We start from the raw sequence: 21981 nt of genomic DNA, 5'->3' as shown, positions 1-21981 counted from the left end.
GAGACGACACATCACAATACACTGTAAATCAGTTTTACAGGTCCCTGAAAATGTGTTCAATTTAATCTGAGTCTTCACATCATATCATTCTTCACTACCTGAAGACATGAGGCTGATATTCCTGAAGGTCTGACACAGTTTCCACAGTATAAGACATTAGGAACTGATAACGTTACTAAAACATCATTATTTTACTATTATTTTTATCTCACGTGTTTCAATTTTAAATTACTACATGACTGTACAAGGTCACTATGCAATACATAATAAGCCTGTAGACCTTAATATTTTGTATGTCAAACATACCTGGATAATTATGCTACAACCATTTCAAATCTCAATTCAACTCTGAATCAGCAAACATAAATCTCAGTTTTTGGACAACACTTAATTTTCCTCCTTTACTATAAACCATCTATAACATGGCAAGATGAGGTCAACATTGCACAAAAATTGTGTGAAATACAGTCTAACTGTACATTGTATGACAAACAATTATAATCTTTGAGTTTAAAATATCACTCAGTCTGTCCTCATTAAAATATTTTTGCTAAAAAAGCAGCAAAGTACATCTTACACACAAGACATTCTTAAAACATCAGGGAACTGCAATACTGCAACATTGCAGTATCTTCTGTGTAATAATGTTGTAAATAAATTAATGCACAGCCATACCTGGCTTTCTTGTCAAACATTTAGATGCTTTTCTTCTTCATTTTTATCTAAATTGCTAAAATTTATAATTTTGTTTGTCCACAGCATTTCTCATTGTGCTTGTTAAGCAGCATTTAGTAAAGGTTTTCTTTCTTCTATAACACTGCTATCATTGATGACATGTTTGCTGTCGTCGTGTGTTACTGTTCCTGCTCCTGTATCCAGATGTAGTCGTCTGTAGTTCTCTCTGAAGATACACAGGAGAGGGATGGAAGATGCTACCGCACCGAGAGCAGCCCAGTTCATCCAGGTTACACCTACAGGTGCAAGGAATTAGGTCCTTGTGACTATTATAATAATGGGAGTTTGAAGATGGTAAAATTTAGCCAAATAGCAAAAATAATTGCCCATGGAAGTTTGGCCACCAATAAGCCCACCTTACAGTTCATTGGCCTGTGCAGCTAGGGGAAATTAACCTTCCCGCAGACTGACTCGCCAACTATTTCCTTTTTTTGCTGAATTCTATGATCTGCACCCCCTTAGGAAAGCTTGGATGCGGTTAATAGGCCCTGTCACATCTTTATGTCATCTCTCTCTCCCTCCCTCTCTCTTGCTCTCTCACTGACTCTCTTTCTTAACAATCATTCTCCATGATGCTAACCAGATCATATGGTCAAGTAGGCACAGCAAAAGAAAAAAAAAAACATGCAAAAAAACGTACCGACTTTGGGAAGAAGAGGCACGAGAAGGAAGATGAGAGCGAACAGGTTGTTTGCCCAGGTGATGACTCCAGCACTGACAGCCTCCTCTATAGGGTAGGTTGTCTCCATGACGAGCTCCAGGAACAGGGGAACACTCGCGTTCACACTCACCATCGTCAGGATGAAGGAAACATACAGGCTCACTGGGAAAACAAATTAACAATGACTAGAGATAGCACGTCGGCAGAACGTGGTTGGACTGATCACTGACAACCTCCAGTCATTCAAAACAAGAGTACACCGGCATCTTCTTTCCACCACCAAGACTTCTGCATTTAGCTGGAACTTTCCTGTAAACCAATGATTAGCCAGGAGTGTTACTCACCATCGTCAGGATGAAGGAAACGTACAGGCTCACTGGGGACACAGAAACAATGGCAGGGTCTGAAAAAAGTTCCTTCCCAAATCTATATATGGGGAGGACAGCACCCATCTCTGTTGTGCAATCACTACAGCAGGGGCCTAGTCAACTGGTAGTGGTGTGTGCTTAACTCCCATACTCATTTCTAAATGCTGAGCGCTAAGCAGAGAAAGCAGTACGTACTATCATTTTTAAAGTCTCGACCAGGGATTGAACTCATAACCTACATGTACCAAATGTAGTTGAATACTGACTCTATCCACTTGGCTATTGCACCCTATTACATGTATTAGGCATAATTATGTGGAGTATAAGCAAGAAATGAAAACTGATGCTTCCTATGCATAGTATCAAAACTAACAAAGCAGATAGTTATTAATAGAGAAAAAACAATGACTGTTGAGTAAAGAGACTCTTTTTACTCAACAATTGCAATGCAAAATTTGAACCAGAATTGCCCTGAGGAAGGTGACAGACGGTCACCAAAACGTTGGCTGAATAAAAGACTTGGTTGTGTAAAAAGAGTCTCTTTACTCAGTGTCTTACCAACCTGATGAAACTATTCACGAAGATATTGACTATTGTTAAGAAATTTTAAGTATACTTTACAGTAATAGCAGAAGACTGCTTCAGAAAAATCTGTTTCTTACATAATTATGTATGTTAAGGACTTGTAAGTGTTGCCCTGTACCTTGAGTGAGAGGTAAGGCACCGTACAGCATGATAGTGAACCATGTCATCGCTCCTGTGGCACACAGCATCATCACAACTATGATCAGCCTCAGGTGGCCGGCAAAGTAGTCTGCAAACCTGGAAATTTAAAAAAAACAAAGAAAGAATTATGAATGAATCATCATCATCATTTCATCACAACTTGCATCAGTCATAGACCCAATTTACATGTAGGCAAATACCTGACTGTACAAAAATTGCATACGCACACGAGCATATGAAAATATTTTCTGCTATTGTTATTATTATGATCACCATATAACTTTGCAGTCTGTAGTTGATATCCTATGTCCTGGCCCCCAGTCACTAGTTAAAGTTTAAAAGCTAAGGTATATTATCATGTTTAACTGTTCACCTTCCGAGAAGTAGCCCCATCGCACATCCTGCTATGTTACCATAGAAGCCAAGCCAGCCTGCATCAATCTGAAATAAACATCAAAGCAACAATAGTTATTTCTTCACTCCTTTTCTCCTTTTCACATAAAGCAATCTATATATATTACATGTATACATGTTTGTATGTAATGATTTCTTGTTTGTTTATTACATTGTTTACCTGTGAGATCCCGTGCGGAGACAGGATGACATCCAGGACGGCTGTCCACCCCCCGATGACCCCTCCTGGTACACAGTAGGCCAGACACACCAGCCAGAACTGACCATGTCTGGGGAATAAAACACAAATCCGGAAATACTGTTACAATAATTCACATTATGTTGACAGTATGTAGCAAAATGTCATGGTCTGGAGGTGTTCCTTGTAGCGGGGAGAGCAGACTAATTATTTGTTGGCGGTATTCATACATTTTTGGTACAAATCTAAAGTGATTCAAAAAGCATTCAAAGATGGAAGGCAGACTTGACATTATATGACATTATTGCATAATTTGCTGCATTGTTAACACACACAAACATCACATGAACACATACACATGTGCACACAAAAGGACACACACACACACACACACACACACACACACACACACACACACACACACACACACACACACACACACACACACACACACACACACATGCACATATACATGCACAGATACATACACATACATGAACATACACATAAACACAGAGACACACACATGTGTACACACATGTGCTATTTATCTGTAACAATTCTGTAACAACACAATATTACATTCAAGACTTTTTAAGAGTTAAGAGTTTTTTTAACTGTACCTGAGTGGAACTTACCTGAAGAGTTTTTTAACTCCAGTTTTGAAGTCCAGTCGGTCCATAGCAGCAGACAGGCTGGGTGGGGTGGGGGGCTTGGAAGGGAAGTATATCAGGATAGCCAGGAACACTGCAGTACAATAGCCACACTCTGAGGGGCAAAGACAAAAATTCAGTAAGGGGTACTGTATATGTACACTGTATATAATAGGTAGGATAAAATGAGTATGCACTGGATGGGCATTACAACCCTGTCCTTGGTGCTGAATGTGTTCTGTGTGTCTCTATCCTTGGTTCACTGTCCATATCAAATCTGTCTTGCAAACAATCACACAGTTTTATCCACATGCTTGAAACATGTGCCTAATGTATGACATGTTAAGCGTTATGAATAAACAGAAAACTTACCAACATACATGAGCCTCATGATCTGGCCAGATATGTCCTCAACAGCAGCTGGAAGTATGGAAAGGTATGGTACTTTACTCAAATGAAGGATAGACATCAGATCTATGACATATCCTTAAAAAAAACAAATCTTTAACTGAAAATGTAACACTTTACAATACTTGTCTAGATGTAAGAAAGTACAAGCAACTGTTTTTAGTTTTTCTGCACCAATGTACAATGATAATGATTATGTGTTTCTTTCTCACATATTTCTTACATATCCAGTATTACGACCCATCCTCATCTATTTTGAAAATTGCACAGAAAATTTGAATCCAAATCTCACTTTCATTGTGCTGCAGTGTGCTGTTGGGTGTGAGATGAGGCTGGGACACAAACAGGGGACCAATCAGGTATCCCACCGACGTTCCTACGTAGTTAAATATGGAGCTGATGGCAGTAGCGGTGGTGCGCTGGTTTGGGGGAAACCATGTGGAGGAGAGAAGAGGGGGGGCTGCCATCAACATGATGCCTGCTACTCCATTCAGGAACTGGCCGATATTAATCAATCTGCAAATATAAGAAACACGTCGGTCACAAAAAGCTAAACAAAATTTGATATAAGGCCATGTTGATTTGATTATATGGATGACATCCGCGCGCGCATGAATTTTCGGCCGTTTCCAAAAAAAAAAAAAAGTTTTCAACCATACTGTAAATCGTACAAAACAGTTGCAAAATGAGCAAATATATACCATAAGTTACAAAAAAATTACTAAAAACTATACCAATGTCGTAGAATGCCTAAATCGAACGAAAAAGACGAAAATGTAAAGAAATGAACTTGAAGACTAGATTATTCGCCAAACCATATTCTGTGCCATTTGCTCAACCCTCATGACCACGCAGATTTCATAATGAAAAGAACTTTTTTTTTTGCAAAACTTTTTTTTTATTCGCACGCGCGCATCAGTTTTCGGGCTCCCGGAGGATGTCATCCATATAATCAAATCAACATGGCCTAAAGTAGGAAAATATTAATATTGTTGTTTCTGTGTTACATGTGGTGTAAGTGTAATATTAACATACTTGCTGCCTAGTGCACACTTTGTATTGTCATGTTACAATTTCTCAATAAATAGATATTAAAACATTTGCAAAGCAAATGCATAATGTTTATCTTTGCATATGACCTGATCTGTTAATTATTCCTCAAACATATTCATATAAACATGTATGGTCAGACAGGAGTCTAAATCCCTCCTGCTATAAAATTGCAACATGATGTAACCCAACACTAGTTACCATGGTAACAGACAGTCTGGTTCAGGTCATTGACCTTTTGTGTTTGGAGAAGAAGAAGGTTTTCCTTTGGTAAACTTAAAGGATACTATAAAAATATGGCTGTTTTAATGTACATTAATTTTGTAGATCATGATTGTCCATGTGCTGGTGTGTACAACAATAAATGATAAAACAACTCAAATACCTGTAATACCTTATTATGCTAGTTTGTATATCTACAGTGTGTAGAGAAAGAAAAAAGGTGACATTTCAAGGCATGTTTATAAAAAAAAGGTGACATTTCAAGGCATGTTTATAAAAAAAAGGTGACATTTCGAGGCATGTTTATAAAAAAAAAGGTGACATTTTGAGGCATGTTTATACACGTTTTCTTAATTAGTCTGCTACTGTTTCACCCTAAGTAGCTATTTACACCACCTTATTTGGAGTTTATGCTCTGTGACATCATGCTTGGAACAATGAATAAGTATTGGCGAAGACATGGAGCATAATAAGCTTCTTGTTGGAGCACAGGTATTGGCTGCTTGTATTGGGGAGGGTGTGGCAAACTATGTTTTTTCAATTACAATATTCAATCTAATATGTAGAAGTTGCTTGTGATATATTCTCATTAGTCTCGCTGTGGCTTGTTCCATTGTGGGAATCCTAGGCCATTCTTTTCTGTTTTGGACATTGCAAGGTGTTCTTTTCTCACAACATGCTAGTTGCATCAGCTAAAATGTGAATCACCTGATACAAGACCCAAGATGTCTGCATCAAAAATTAACCAAGGTATGTGTTAGCAATTTATTTTACATTTTGGTTGAGTTACTTGTTACAAGTTTTGTTTTATTTTTTTGATCATGAATGGTTTCTTTCAACACTGTCGCAAACATTTATGTCTGCACACGTACAATTATGGTTCTTTTAATATTATAAACAAACAACAATACACTAACTTTTATGTTAGGTTTATTTCTACCAACTATACCTACTAGTGGCTACAAATGATCTTACATGCATAAAAGTACAGATACGGATAAATCAACATATGCTGAGTTTAATGTATAGTTTACACTTAATTGTTCTAAGGCCTGAATATATAATTTGACAGATTCTGTATTGAATTTGCAAATACTGCAAATATCTTTAGTGTTTGCACTGTGGCAGCATGAACATAAGTTGAGTGTGCCGTCATTATATCTGATTCACTGTGTGTCATTGAATGATGAAATTTTTAAGAAATCCACATTTTCAGTGAGAGTGAATGGCCACATGTCAGGAGGTCAAAATGCTGGGTGGGATCTACATTGAAGTATTAAATCACAATTTTTTTAGCAGTAACTTTTATACTCCTGGTTTTGTACCGCAAACTTATCATTACCGTGAACAAATTATGCACAAACATTCTTTTTTTTTTTGCACCTGCCATCAGCATCAACATATACATTTTGTAGTTCTGCAAAAATGTCAATTTTGCTCAGACCGTGAACTTTTGCTACCGCAAATGTAAAGTGATTTACAATTTGCGTATATGAAGTCAGTGGTGTAGTATCAGATGACGTTACATCACACAATCCACCTACAGATGTTCCGTCCCCGTTGCCGACAAGAAAGTATAAAGATGTGGATCTGCATGGGGAAATTATCCAGCAATGCCCTAAGCCAGACAAACCCCCACCTCGTCAATTTGCAGAAGGCAGTGATATAGAGCAGTGTCATGAAAAGCAAGATGACAGAAGGAAGTACGAAACTGTGGGCCCAGAGTGTGAAAATATCCTGATTTCTGGGCAGCAGCGCCCTAAGCCAGACAAACCCCCACTTTGCCAATTTGCAGAAGGAAGTGATACAGAACAGTGTCATGAAAATAAGCAAGATGACGGAAGGAAGTACGAAACTGTGGGCCCAGAGTGTGAAAATATCCTGATCTCCGGGCAGCAACACCCTAAGCCAGATAAACCCCCACCTTGCCAGTTTGCAGAAGGAAGTGATACAGAACAGTGTCATGAAAAGCAAGATGATGGAAGGAAGTATGAAAATGTGGGCCCAGAGCGTGAAATTACACTGATCTCTGGGCAGGAGCGCCCTAAACCAGATGAACCCCCACCTTGCCAGTTTGCAGAAGACAGTGATAAAGAACAATCTCAAGAAAAGCAAGATGACAGAAGGAAGTACGAAAAAGTGGGCCCAGAGTGTGAAAATATCCTGATTTCTGGGCAGCAGTGCCCTGAGCCAGATAAACCCCCACCTTGCCAATTTGCAGAAACAAAAGGAAGCGATACAGAGCAGTCTCCTCAAAAGCGATACGTCCCACCTCCCTTGCCAGCAAGACAGTATGAAGATGTAGCTCTGGAGTGTGATATTGTCCTGATCTCTGGGTTGCAACGCCCTAAGCCAGATGAACCCCCGCCTCGCCAGTTTGCAGAGAATCCTCCAAAAAAGCAAGATGACGAAAAGTACGAAGATGCAGATGAAGATGACGGCAGCGAAAGTGTCCCGCATGGCTCTGGCTCGGAACGCACTTCAGCACCTCAATATCTTGACATGGGCGACCATGTGGTGGTGTTCCCAGAGCAGAATGATGGGCAAGTCTCCGACACATCCTACACAGCCGAGCAGAGCAACCCAGACCAGGATAGTGCTACACCTGCACCTCGCTGTTGTCAGAAATTTAGAGGTATGTCCTGATGATTTCCAAGGGCCTTTTCCACTTCCGATGCACGCTCCAGGGTTAGAAATCAAAGTTGGTCCAATGGCCACTGACCACAAAAATTTAGGCTGGGACAACTAAAAAGACACTTTGGGACATTGTTGGGACAATAGAAAAATTATCAACATCAGAATGTCAGCCCTTCTTTTGTTTATCAGGCAAACATCCCCCCCAAATTTCCTGTCTACTCTGCAAGTACAGTGCAACTGGGAGTGAACATAAGCAATCTAAAGTTGACTTTAAGTTGAAGTCACAAAATACTCCCCCCCCCCAAAAAAAAGGTAGGGACAGTTCATCCTCACTTTGGCACAATTGAAATTTATTTTTGGGACAGTGCTGGGACAATAGGAAGAAAAGTTAATTTCCAGGCCCAAGGCTCGCTGGTGGCTGACAAGGCCAATGCATATATGTATGTATGATTATTGTACAAAATCATTAAATACATAGAATTTCATGATTGGCAGTTCTTAAAGATATTCTCCAACAAAAATTAAAAACAAGCTGCCATGGATGCCAAAGGAATAAAATTACAACTTCTTTCCATCCACATTGTAATCTACATGTGTTTGTAATCCATGTAAAGTTTCAGGCAATAGCAACATAAGTTGGAATTTTGATGTAGTTTTTTGCAAATTTGAATTTTAGATCATGCTGTGGAGCTGTGGAATAAGATGACAGCTACAAAAGCTTGGTGGTTCATACTTGGTGTTGCACTTCTGCTGGTAATGTCAGGTTTAATTGCCAAAGATTTGGCACCTAGTTCAAAGGTATGTGAACATTTTAAATTCATTGCTTCCAGGTACAAAATGTATAATGTCCAAAGTATATAATGGTCCAAAGGGTTATGTATAATTATGTATAATGCAAAAATTGTTATGTATAATTATACATTAGTAAAAATTGGACTATACTAGTCTCATTTCTGCATATCCATTACCACCTGATATGTTGACATAAGAAGACAGTTGAGTTCAGTATTCGGGATTTATGGGTGGGAGTTTGGAATTTAAAGCTAACGTTTTTTTAATGGCTTCTTATACATGTAACTACATGTATGAAAGTATTGGTTGCCCCTCAAACCCTTTGATATTTCAGCTAGCTCTGATTTTTTCAAAATCGAGATCCGACAAATTGACTTGTTGTGCCCATATAATGTGATTCTAAAATTGTGCTGCTCCGGGGTTTATAAAATGTAGACTCAAGATGGCTTGGTGTTTGATATTTGAAGCTTAAGATCCCAAGAATTCCATGGTGGATGACATCCTACAAGGAAAACAGCTCGGATGTCACTTATCAGACTCCAACTATCTGGGTAAGTGGGGAGCATTACGTTTTAATTAATTATTTATTTTTGCCTTGTTGTTGTTATATATCAACAATTATGATTTATGTTAATTATTCTTTGTTCAGTACTATGCTTATCTACAGTCCTATTTCTAACGTTATATTTATTTCTTTTTCTTGAATAAAATTATTGGAAAAAAAGTCTGGCACTACTACCTGGCAGGCGGGATTCTACGAGAGGAACAAGTCAGTTGGGATTAATTTGACCACGCCACTGTCTCTACCCCCGTCGGGAAGGAACTCGACCTTACTAGTGACCTCCACACTTCAACCTACAACAGGTAAGGTGCTAGGCCAAATCATTTTCTTGGAAATGGAAGTAAAGAATGGAAGGAACTTGACTGACAAACATGCAGACATCACTGCAAATAACGCCCAGACCTTACCAGTAACCTCAACAACAGGTAAGGCCTGAGTCATTTTCTTGGTAATCAAGTAAAAAAAACACACACACTTGTTATGATATTTTTTCCCACGTTTGCAACAGGAAGCTTAATGATGATAGCAAGCAATAAGCTTGACAATTAACGATAATAGACAATAATTCGAACTGTTCATTTTTGCCAAGGCAATGGCTTTGCAGACAAGTGCAAGGATCCTTGCCATGGAACCTGTGTGAACAAAGATGGTGGATACAAATGTACCTGCTCACCTGGATGGACTGGACAGAACTGTCAGCAAGGTGTGTTTTCTGTAGCATAGTGTCCCTTTCATTCTCATACAATTTTTCCTCTGTTCATCCTTTATTCCTTTTTTCTTTGATACATTGTATTTCTTTATCACACAGACATCGATGAGTGCACAAGAAACCCATGCCAACATGGACGCTGTGTGAACAAATATGGTGATTACAAATGTACCTGCTCACCTGGACTACGAAACTCCTTGCCTGGATGGACTGGAAAGAACTGTCAGCAAGGTTATTCTGTGTTCAACTTGGTAGAAGTCATTATGAAACAAAGTTTGAACTGCAATTGCCAATGCAATTGTCTGTGTGATGTCACAGAAGTGGTGGATTGCTCAATCCTAGACAAAGACTGGAGTTGTACAGCCAAAAATTTGGGTGAGTCCAATTTCTTGAGTTGGCAATCGCAGTTCAAACGTGTTTCAGCAAGGTGAGTTATTTTTGTATCTTGATATCACCACATTCTGTGTAAGAATGGATGTTTGTTTTACGATTACTATGAGGACATTGTATAATAATATGGGATTTCTTTCTTTATCCCACAGACCTAGATGAGTGCATCAGCAAACCCTGTCTATATGGAACCTGTGTGAACAAAGATGGTGGATACAAATGTACCTGCTCACCTGGATGGACTGGACAAAACTGTGAGAGGGGTGAGTTTGTGTGTACACTATGACAGAAACTATGTGACTGTGTTGTTAGCATGTTTTCAATCAGTTCAGTTATAACTGCTGTATGTTTCTTTCATACACTCAGACATTAACGAGTGTGACATGAACCCTTGCCAACATGGAACCTGTGTCAACAATGCTGGGAGCTACTCTTGTACCTGCTCACCTGGATGGACTGGACAGAACTGTCAGCAAGGTGAGTTATTTTTGTGTAAACCAAGACAGAAAGCACATGACTGTATGTGTTGTTAGCATGTTTTAAATCAGTTCAGTTATAACTGCAGCAGCTGCTCTATATTTCTTTCATACAGACAGTGACGAGTGTCTCGTCTTCGGTAGAAACCTCTGCGAACATGGTTCAACCTGTGTGAACTATTTTGGGGGCTACAGCTGTACCTGCTCAACTGGATGGACTGGACAGAACTGCCAGCAAGGTGAGTCTTTGTGTACACTATGGCAGAAAGTACATGTACATGACTGTATGTGTTGTTAGCATCAGTTTAGTCAACTGCACTGTATATTAATTTATTATTTATATTTCTTTCATACAGACATCTTGGAGTGTAGAGCATCATTTAACCGCCAAACTTGGCAACATGTCTGGCGCTGTAAGTACAAAGTTGGTGGATGCAAATGTACCTGCTTACATGGATGGACTGGACAGAACTGTGAGATAGGTGAGTTATTGTGGACACTATGGCAGAAAATACATCACTGCATGTGTTGTTAGCATGATTTAAATCATGTTTAAAGTTTAAACTTTTGGTCCAACACAAAAAAGTTCTCTCACCTAGAGCTTTCGACCTACTGAGGAAGACCAGAGTGACTGGTCGAAAGCTCTAGGTGCAGAGAACTTTTTTGTGTTGGACCAGTTTTAACTTTAAACATGTAACTACCAACACAGATGAACTTTCATGATACATGTTTTAAATCAGTTTAATTATAACTGCACCAGCAGCTGTATATTTCACTCATACAGACATCAACGAGTGTGTCAGGGCCAACCCTTGCAAACATGGAACCTGTGTGAACAAAGATGGTGGATACAAATGTACCTGCTCACCTGGATGGACTGGACAGACCTGTCGGCAAGGTGAGTTATTTTTGTGTACACTATGGCAGAAAAAAATATCTGTATGATTGTGTTATTAGCATGTTTTCAATCAAATTTTTGTAACTGCAGAAGCTGCTGTATATTTCTTCATACAGACATCAATGAGTGTGTCATGTCCAACTCCACCCTTTGCCCACATGGACACTGTGTGAACAAAGATGGAGGCTACAGATGTAGATGCTCATCTGGATGGACTGGACAATCCTGTGAGATAGGTGAGTTACTTGTATGTTAATATTGCCACTCACATTGAGGGTACTTCAATAGTTTCTTTACATGTTATGTATCATGACTTTCTTCAATTAACACCAAATTGTTAGCCAAATTGTTAGCCAGTGTCCTCACTATGAGACCGAAAGAAACAGATTATTTCAGACAGTTATAACAATTTCTCCATCCTTTCGTCATTTAGAAGATCACCAAAAAACTGCATTTCTACTAAGATCACAAAACTCACTAATTATGCAGAATGTGGGACTATTCATTATCCACTGCCTTCAAAGAAGAAGTCAAACTCCATATATAGCTAGCGTAGTAGTAGAAGTAGAAGTTTTTTTTCCAGACAGTTGTTACCTGTCTCCTGTTACTGTATTGCAATGAGTTACTTGATTGTAAAAGCAATCGGGCATGATTTTGCGAATAAAGTTTCAATTAACACACAGACCTAGATGAGTGTACCAGAAACCCATGCCACTATAGCACCTGTGGACAGAAATTGTGCACACAAATGTCTAACTGGAATGACTTGTTTATTTTGGAATATCTCTCAGTTTTTTTTTTAACAAGTTGGTGAGAGTAAAAGTCTGCTGGTCTACGTGGGGTCGTGTGGCGCAATGGCAGCGTGCGCAACTCGGAATCAAGAGGTCCCGGGTTTGAGTCCTGACATGTCACCGATCTTGTGCCCTTGGGAAAGGCACTTTACACGACTTTCCCCACTAGACTCAAGTAAAAATGAGTATTGTCTGTCCAGTATCTGTTTCTATGTGCAGGACACAACACCAGCAACAGCTGCCTCTGCTCCACGTGTATTGCATTGTTGCAATTTGCATAAAATAAAAAAAATAAAAAAAAATATGTATACTGTCTGTTGCAGCCCAACCATGCTCCGGAGGGTGGATGGAATACAACAAGCACTGCTATAAGTTGGTGAGAGGCAGAGTCAACTGGTACGTAGCAAGATTTCGCTGTCAACATCAAGAAGACGCCAACTTGGCCTCCATCACAAGCCCAGAGGAGAACAACTTCATTGCAAATCTCATCTTGAATGGTGGGTTTAATAACAACACTAGTGATGCATAGTTTTACCTAAACCCAATTTAGGTTCAGGTCCAGATTCAAGTGTAGAGGTTTAGGTTCAGTTCCGGACTTGTAAGTCTGGACCTAAACCCATGGCATATACAAATTATTGCATGTTGGCAACCTTGCAACGTTGTCTGGGTGAAACTTTGGCCACATAACATGGAGGCCAGTACTTGATGATGCCTGATGGCAATGTTTTCTTCGTTTTGCAGCAAAGATTTTACAATCTACGGGAGGTTTTTGGTGGTTTGAAAAGAAAAGGGGCAGGGCATGTGAAATGGTCTTATGGTAATAAGTCCGGACTCGGTTCTTGACTTTTACGTTTTTTTTGGACTTGAACCTAAACATTCTTACAAGTCCGGATCTAAGTCCAGTGAACCAGTATGCATCACTAAACAACACAATTCTCTTTTTTCACACTCAACATTTTCACCAAACCAATAAACCGACATTAGGCATAACACTCATGGACCTGTGAGTTGTTTTACAGTAACATATAACAGTTAAAAGTACAAGATAGTCACACTTTTGCAACCTGCAAATGGCTAGCATCTACATGAGTTAAACATGCAGCTAGCTTTACCTAACAACATCATCATCATCATCTGTCATCCCTGGCGGGCAATATAAAAATCAAATTTATGATTACCGATTGATTCAGAAGTTCTTTTGGAATGGAACAAAATCAGAGCCCTACAGCCCTGCCTTAAACAGGCAGTTGTGTCTTGTCATGAGGATGAACCAACTTGCAGCTCTTAACAATTGCCAATGAATGGACCTATACCATTATTAAGTCACAGTTTGTTTACCTGTTCTAAAGAACATTCTAGAACAGTCAGTTAAAGAATAAAGATCATTTCAAGTTTTCAAAGTAAGGTATGTCTGATTTTTTGCTGCGTCTAGTTGTGTTGACACAGCATTACATGCCGTATGGGTGATTTAGTTGTGACATTAGACGAAAGTAGTACTGTATTAAAAGCCTTATATTAGGCTAATGCTACACAAACACACACCGCACTACGCACCCCTGTACAATATAAACGTTGCTTGACAGGCATTCATTGCGGTAAACAAACTGTGACGTAATAATGGTATAGGTCCATTGAAACAAATGAGCTGCCTCGTAATCATTATCAAGCAACTGACAAATTATGTTTTTATTTAGTTCCAGCGAGAGGGTTAAAGGAATATAAGGCCTGGTTTGGAATGCATCGCAATCTGTCACAGTTAGTGCCGTGGGCAGATGCATCACCTTACAGGAACTGGGCTTCCCGTTTTGGCAATGGGATATTTGAAGATTGTGGTTCTATCTACGTAACAATGGTAAGCTCATTATTATTATCATCATTATTATCATTATGGCTTCATATTGTTTTCCCTTGTGTTTCTTCTTCTCCTTCTTCTTCTCCTGCTTTCATTACATGGATTCAATTTGTTAATTTTGGGGCTAGATGACATGAAATTTGGCATGAAGGTACATGTACATTTGTAGAGCGGCCAAATGTCGGCCTTTCTAGTTTTGCTGTTTCTTCTTCCTCTTCACCAAACAGTGACCTCAATGACCCAAACCAATGTTGTGACTGTTGCCATGGTAACTAGTGTTGGGTTACATCATGTTGCAATTTCACAGCAGCAGGAATTCAGACTCCTGTCTGACCTAATAATTTTATATGAATGTGTTTGAGTAAGTCAACAGAGCAAAGTTTAAAACATTTGCTACAAATGCAAATGTTACAGTTTTAATTTTTGTTGTTGTTGTTGAACGTGTGTTGAACATTTTTAAATTCAACAGGACAACAGTACATGGACAAGGCCTAAGAAGGGACAGTGGATCGGCCAGAAGTGCTCTAATGTTCTTCCCTACGTTTGTGAGAAAAGCGGCTGGTACTAAAAGTTCCAAACCTGATCAAGGAAAAAATCCAACCTAATTTAGAATTTAGTAAGAAGCACACACACTTAACATTTAAGGAATCTATATTCTAGAGTTGGATCAAGTGACGATTGTTTGCTATACTTTCTGATTATAAGTTACAATCATGTAGAGTGATTTTAAAATGCCTTTGCTGCAAAGCAAGCAGGTAATGCTACTTAATACTAATGTGGAAGACTTAATATGTCCTATCTTAGCTGATAGCCCTTAATGTCACATAATATGCAGGGACCCTTCTTTGAATAGGAGATGGCCACTGCCATAATATGCACCAATGTACATGGAGGTGCGGGGAAGAATTTTTATACTATACATGTAGATGTGTTTCATGGATCAGTGGTACTTGTATTTTTTAAATCTTTATTAGACCCATTTTTATTAGATTTTATTACTCCTGGGACAGAAGTATTGCTTTGGGTGGTGATTGTTTAGTGGGAGTTTGTATGTATCTCATCCTCAGCAGCAAGGATTGAAAGTGAGTGGGTGGAGATTAGGTTTAAATTGATTGACAAGGTTGCAGCCCAGGTGGTAGAATGTGGTACGAGCTAGAGATTGAAAGGAATTTGAACTGTATAATCATGGTAATACTATGGAACATAAACTATAGTGTAATACCAGAATAAGTTACGTCATACAATGACATTGTACATGTATGACATATTGTATTATATAGAGTTCCATAATGTCATATCTTGATTGAACAAACAGTAAACCAGAACTGAAAAGATGTAGAAGCTAATACCAGCCTCTTCCCTGACCTGACATCCCTAATATGGCCAAGTTCAAGACTGCAGTAAACAGATTCCTGCTGAAATCTTCTTAGAGATTTTCTACTTTTTTAATTGTTTACTTATACAATTATGTACTGTGTAATAATATATGTATTATGTATATTGTAATTGATGATAGAGGTAAGGATAGCAAGGAACACAATGTGTGTAATTAAGTCACCTTGAGGTGTATTAATGTGACATTGTAGTGATTGAGCCAAAAATCATTGCATAACGATGCTAACAACATCAGGCTCATTTTGTATTGATTAGAAAAAAAGGCAGGTTGTTGACCGAACTTGCTCATATAAGGTTAACATCTTGTCTGTAATGTTATGTTGGGAAAGTTATAATCTGCAACAGGCAAAATTCTGATTGCAATGTTGATAAAAAACGAAAACTGAAAAATTAGGGTTTCACGCAAGTGCAGTACATTCTGCCAACATGCTGTCTATGTAAGTAAGACCATAACTTACATGGTAGCTATGGCAGTTGATGCGGGGATGCATCTCAGTCCAGTTCCCACTGCGATAAGCAAGGCAGTCAACACCACTGACAAGCGTAGTCCTGTAAACAATACAAGTGTCAACATTACTGGAGTTACTGTAACAAACTCATGTTTAATGTTTCCTCAGAAGTAATTTAAAAAAATAAACACTCAAATTGATGACTAATTACTTGTTTGCTTGCTTATTTAAAGATTATTGACAATATCTACAATATTGCTAAAATGAACAATACATGTATGAACAGATGGTCAACTGTGTTAGGATGGTAAGGATGGCAATTTTTCATTCAAAATGTTGGGATTTTCTTGTAAAAAATGAGGGATTCTTCTTACCTTGGCTTACATTTCTATGCCTATCAGACACCTTCCATGGATAGAGCTTCTGATTGGAGTACTGCATCTCACAGATATATATCTACTGTTAGCAAATGTAGGTGTTGCTTTTGCAGCGAGAACACAATCCCAAATGCTGCAAAAGCACCACCTACATCGGCTACATACATTGTGTATAGTGTCAAGAAGCAGTACTCCAGTCAGTAGCTAGAAGCTCTGAGGAAGGTTATATCATACATACCATTATGTTTAATATATACATATGACACTTAACAGGTGGCAACAGTAAATGCAGCAAATAAAAATCCACATAACCTACATTTGCATTGTACACGGACCGGTGCAAGTTAGGTGCAGGTAGACATCAGAAATACCTACACAGCTCCACTTTTACCTGTACAAACCTGCATATACCCAGTACATGGACCAGTGCAGGTTAGGTGCAGGTAAATATCAGGAACACCTGCACAGCCCTGTTTAGACCTGCACAGTTTACCTGCACTAAGGTGCATATGCACCCAGTATTTCCAGCCATACAGTTTCATGATCTCCTAAAGTACTGACCTTTGACCACCAGTATCCACATAGCCACTACAGTGAAGGCCACATATGTAATATTGTCCCAGTTTTCTAACAGCGCGATATCGCTGTCCTTCCAACCAAACGCCAGCTTTGCCGAGACTGAGATCGGACCCCACGAGTTCCACACAGCTCCTTGTGCCACCCCAAGAAGTGAGAAGACGGCTAGGACATACCACCTCCGTCTGTATAACACCGGACTAGTCTCTAGACCTGTCACACTGTCCATTGTTGTAGGCTGACCGAAATGGTCAGTAAAATTGTTCAAACTAACAAACGCACAGGCACACACAGCTTGTTTGGTGTAGTATAGCCAGCTTCTGCCATGCCACGTGCCTGCAAAGCTGATGTGTTATGCCAAGCGCTGTTATACCGGATATACAGTCACACTCTGACACACTGAAAACATTTATACCTCTGCTCAAAGAGGTAAAAAAGTGACCTTTGTATTGGGTAAATGTTTGCACAATAGTCGTACGTAACTGTTCTGACTTTTGACCCCAATTTTGCCTGCAGCTCAAGATATCACGCAAATGATGTCTACATTTTACATAATCTACAAATGTATGCCTACAAATATATGAGGTTAACTTTTAACAGACTTATCAATGCATTCAAATTATTCTATGGAACTTTTGGAAGCAAAGTGTGATAACCATTAAAACCCCATGTGATACAGGTAGTTATCACATGGGAATGAACACCCATATCAAACATTATTGCGGCAAAGCCGTAATGATATGATATGATAACCATTAAAACACCATGTGATATAGGTAATTATCACATGTGGGAATGAACACCCATATCAAACATTATTGCAGCAAAGCCATAATGATATGATATGATAACCATTAGAACACCATGTGATACATTATCACATGGGAAGGAACACCCATATGAAATATTATTGCAGGCTTTTGCAGCCAAGATATGACAATGATATGCTATGATACCATGTAGAACCCTATGTGATACAGGTAGTTATCGCAGCCAATGTACGACAGAAACAAAATTAATATTTACATAATGTCATACAATATTTGTCTAGGATCCAAGAAAATAAAGTGGTGTAATGACAACACATCACACAAACTGCCAGACAACTCACTGTCAGCGTTGAGGTACATCAGACCAGGTGCAAACAGGAAGAAGGCTATACAGCCCCAGTTTGCCAACATGCCGATCTCCCCATCTGTCCATCCATATACCAGCTTTGCTGAGTCAGAAATCGGCCCCCAACAGTTCCAGACTGCTCCCTGTGTAATAGACATGATCGTGACTTACTAGTATATCCACTGCAATTTCAGTGTGGCAAAACTAATTTCCAAAGTCACTTTTGTGGTTAAACTTCAACTTAAAGTTGTATCTGTAAGACCTGATCTATCTATCATTAAACTATAGTTGCAGTGTACTCCTGGCCGTGTTGTTGTAGATATGAGCAGTAATATCTTTATGTTGTTACACATTCCATGGGATTGATGTAAGGCATAGATCAATGAACACATGGCTTTGTAGAACGTAGTCCGTCATGTTTTTGTCCTTTTCAACCATTTTTCTAATTACTTAAGTGTAGACTAGTTCTTTTAGTTCATCAGTGACGCTGAAGAAGAGTGGTGAATGTCACTCGAAACATCTGCAAGTATAATCTCTGTAATTTATCCCATAGTAGAGTTTGAATTTTCTATGGGTAATAGAAATGGTTTGCCTCTACGTTTATAGTTATCTAAGATCCCAAATACGTCTTACCTGGGCAATACCGAGTAGAGAGAAAGTTCCCATGATCCACCAGCGCCGATGGTACACCAGGATGTTGGGGGGACTGCTGGGAGCTACAGACGGCAGAACTGTCGGCGGCGGAGGCAAGACGGATTCTTGTTCCGAGTTGGTGGAGTAAGTGTGGGCTGCATAGACATTCTGCAAGAAAATCAGAGAGATGGTACTGACTTTGCCTTTTAATTTCATGCATTGTTAGCATCATTAGATAGCTTTAAACAATGTTAAGAGTTGGATATTCAAGGGTTAGGTGTAACAAGTCATTCAGTGTAATGTAGCCAGCTGCCGCCGCGCCGCGTGCCTGCGAAGCTAGTGTGTTACGACGAAGGGCTATACAGATACAGATATTTGCATTATGCATAATTTCATGCTAAATTCTCATTACCTTTGCAGATACAGATGACGTTAACTTACAAACTACATTACCTAAGAGACACATAACAAATACTGTACTACTAATTTGGAGCTGTTGCTCCAATGCCAACCCCCTCACCCCCACCCGGCACCCCCACCCCCATCCCACACACACAGACACAGGCAAACCTAAAACAGTACTTCAAGTGGGCTCTAATAACAGTGACATTACATTACAAATGCTAAGTAGTAACGTAAAGGTAAGTAATTAAATAAAACGAGGCTTACCTGTCCCAATATCGGCTGTTTCTCACCGGTACTTCCGTACATAACGCCCCCCTCCCACCCTTCTTCCGGCATATCAACAGCTTTGGAATTGGGCATTTCCAGAATTAGAATAAGTAGGACTAAAATAACATTTTGCTCCTTTTTATCATGATATCGTTCTTAATCTCATGACTAAAGAAAACAATTTAAACCTGCACCGGTATAGCAACAAACTGGACTAGAAAACTAGGAACCTTCCGAACCGGCTCCTAGTAGCGACTGTAAACAAAATCACGTGGTAAATGTTAAAGCACGTGACGGCATTACGCAACACTAGAGTTCGGAGGTATCATACCTCCGCGAACCTCAGAGATTTGCGTTCTTGTTTTGTGTTCTCTCTTCCCATCTGTCCATCCAGATACCTGAGCTTTGCAGAGTCAGAAATCGGGGTTTAGCCAGAACATTGACTTTGAAATTTCAGTTTTGCTCCCTTTGTAACAGACTATTCCAGGCAATTTCAAACAGAAAATTTCAAAGTCAATGTTCTGGCTATTCTTTTAAATATGTAGTAAGTTGAATCGACACCATCCCATGAGCAAATACATTACTGATACATTACATACGTACACACATCAAAAGTTTTATAGTATTGCCTACGGAAGGCTGCCTACGGATTACGAAGACTAAAAAAAGGTCTGATTACGCCTTACGAAAAAGGGCATGCAGGCTCCCGAGAAAGTTTTCGTTACATGTATACCTTATATAATTAGCTGGTAAGGGTTATACCCCCCTCCTACATGTAGACCCCGTTCTCTCAGGTCAACGGTTTCAGGTTTTTTAAGCCTTTTTTTTTTAAGAAAAAAAATCCTGAGTGTTTCCGGGGGTCGAATGATCATTTTATGATGTTTGCGTAAGAGGAAAAGAAGAAAAGGTAGACATCAGCACCGAGCAAGATCAAGCCCGGAGGCTGGGTGGAATTTGTCTGGGATCAGACAGTCACTCATGTTTTCTGATGTTGTTGGAAAATTGATTTCTCTGCTTGTAGTGTTTCAAATGTCAAATGTGACGATCTTTCTTTAGGGTGAACAAATGATGGGGGCAGATGGAGAGAAATAGTGGACACGCGCAAAATGGCGATGATAAAATAAACTATGATGGAGGGCAATGTTGCACGGAAAAGACGAAGCATTCCACAAAATTCATCTAAACAGTTGCAAAAACTGTCACTGAAATGTTCACACAAAACCCTTTTAGAGCCTCTCTGACGAATGAGGCAGTGATCACTGAGGGGGGGGGGTAGTTTTGTTGAAACTCAGTTATTAAGTTTTTTTTATTATTTCTGGTTGTACCATCTGTTCTATAAAGGACTGATTCATAATTCTAAAATCCGCATGGATGCTTCAAGCTAATTTGTGACCTCACATCTAACAAAATGTCCCACAAAATTTGTCTTCTTACTCCGAAATACACAATGGACAAAACCTTAAATGTTTATTCAATAATTACTGTTCTACACGTATCCTTTCCGAGCGGACGCAGTCAGAGGTACCAGGCGTCTTCATAGAGGCAGCACCGCCGTAAAAGTGGGTGTCTCTTTATTTATTTATTTTTTATTGTGTCTCTTTATTTCTTTGATTTACTTAATACTATTACTAAATTAGTGTATTTAATACCTTAAATACACTTTTACAATTTGCATTGAAAATAGAACGTAACAGCTTAAAAAAGTGCAGCAAAATTTGATAAAACGGGAAGACCAATTTGTAAAAGCTGGAAATAGTTTAATTTGCTTCTTTATGTTGTCGTTGGGCTTAACAAAGGCATTATAAAGTTTTTGAATTCAGAAATTTTATCTCATGCTGGCTGCTAGCAAATATGAAGATGTATGCAAGATTATCGTGTCGACATTTACACGTACATGTCGTAGAAAAAATTAGTGATTCTTCTTTGGATAGTTCCAAGTTCTTGAACGCAAATCTTTTTGTGAAGATCTGAAAACAATATTTGCAAGAGAAATATACTAGAAAACAACAAGCTCAACTGAAAAATATACTAGAAAAATATACTAGAAAACAACAAGCTCAACTGAAAAAAGTAGATGCTTCCGGGCACAACAGAGGTAGAAATTGTCTGGTGTCCAACAAACAGCGACACGTGAGGTTCTGGATTTACATGGAAATTGGATTATCCTGTCTGCCTATGACGTAACCTGTGTTATACAATCTCTCACTGTCACGGTCTGATTGGACCTAGTACCTCCTCACC

General features: G+C 39.1%; 1 protein-coding gene across 1 annotated transcript; it reads right to left on the bottom strand.

Annotated features, from left to right (window-relative positions):
* Positions 1–24: 24 nt before the first annotated feature.
* LOC109474170 (disrupted in renal carcinoma protein 2 homolog) lies at positions 25–19987 on the bottom strand. Its single transcript, XM_019774419.1, has 12 exons — positions 19738–19987; positions 19069–19236; positions 18431–18578; positions 16376–16466; positions 4436–4659; positions 4108–4155; positions 3721–3850; positions 3065–3173; positions 2864–2931; positions 2468–2586; positions 1376–1558; positions 25–971 (listed from the first exon to the last, which is right to left on the bottom strand). The coding sequence occupies exons 1-12, from the start codon at positions 19831–19833 to the stop codon at positions 778–780; spliced, it is 1578 nt and encodes a 525-aa protein (XP_019629978.1). The 5' UTR covers positions 19834–19987; the 3' UTR covers positions 25–777.
* Positions 19988–21981: the final 1994 nt, after the last annotated feature.

The sequence above is a fragment of the Branchiostoma belcheri genome, unplaced genomic scaffold (genome assembly GCF_001625305.1).
Source record: "Branchiostoma belcheri isolate BF01 breed outbred unplaced genomic scaffold, Haploidv18h27 scaffold30, whole genome shotgun sequence".
In the NCBI taxonomy this organism is placed as follows: domain Eukaryota; kingdom Metazoa; phylum Chordata; class Leptocardii; order Amphioxiformes; family Branchiostomatidae; genus Branchiostoma; species Branchiostoma belcheri.
The sequence above is the reverse complement of the archived record's forward strand: the minus strand, read 5'-3'. Positions and strand labels throughout refer to the sequence as shown.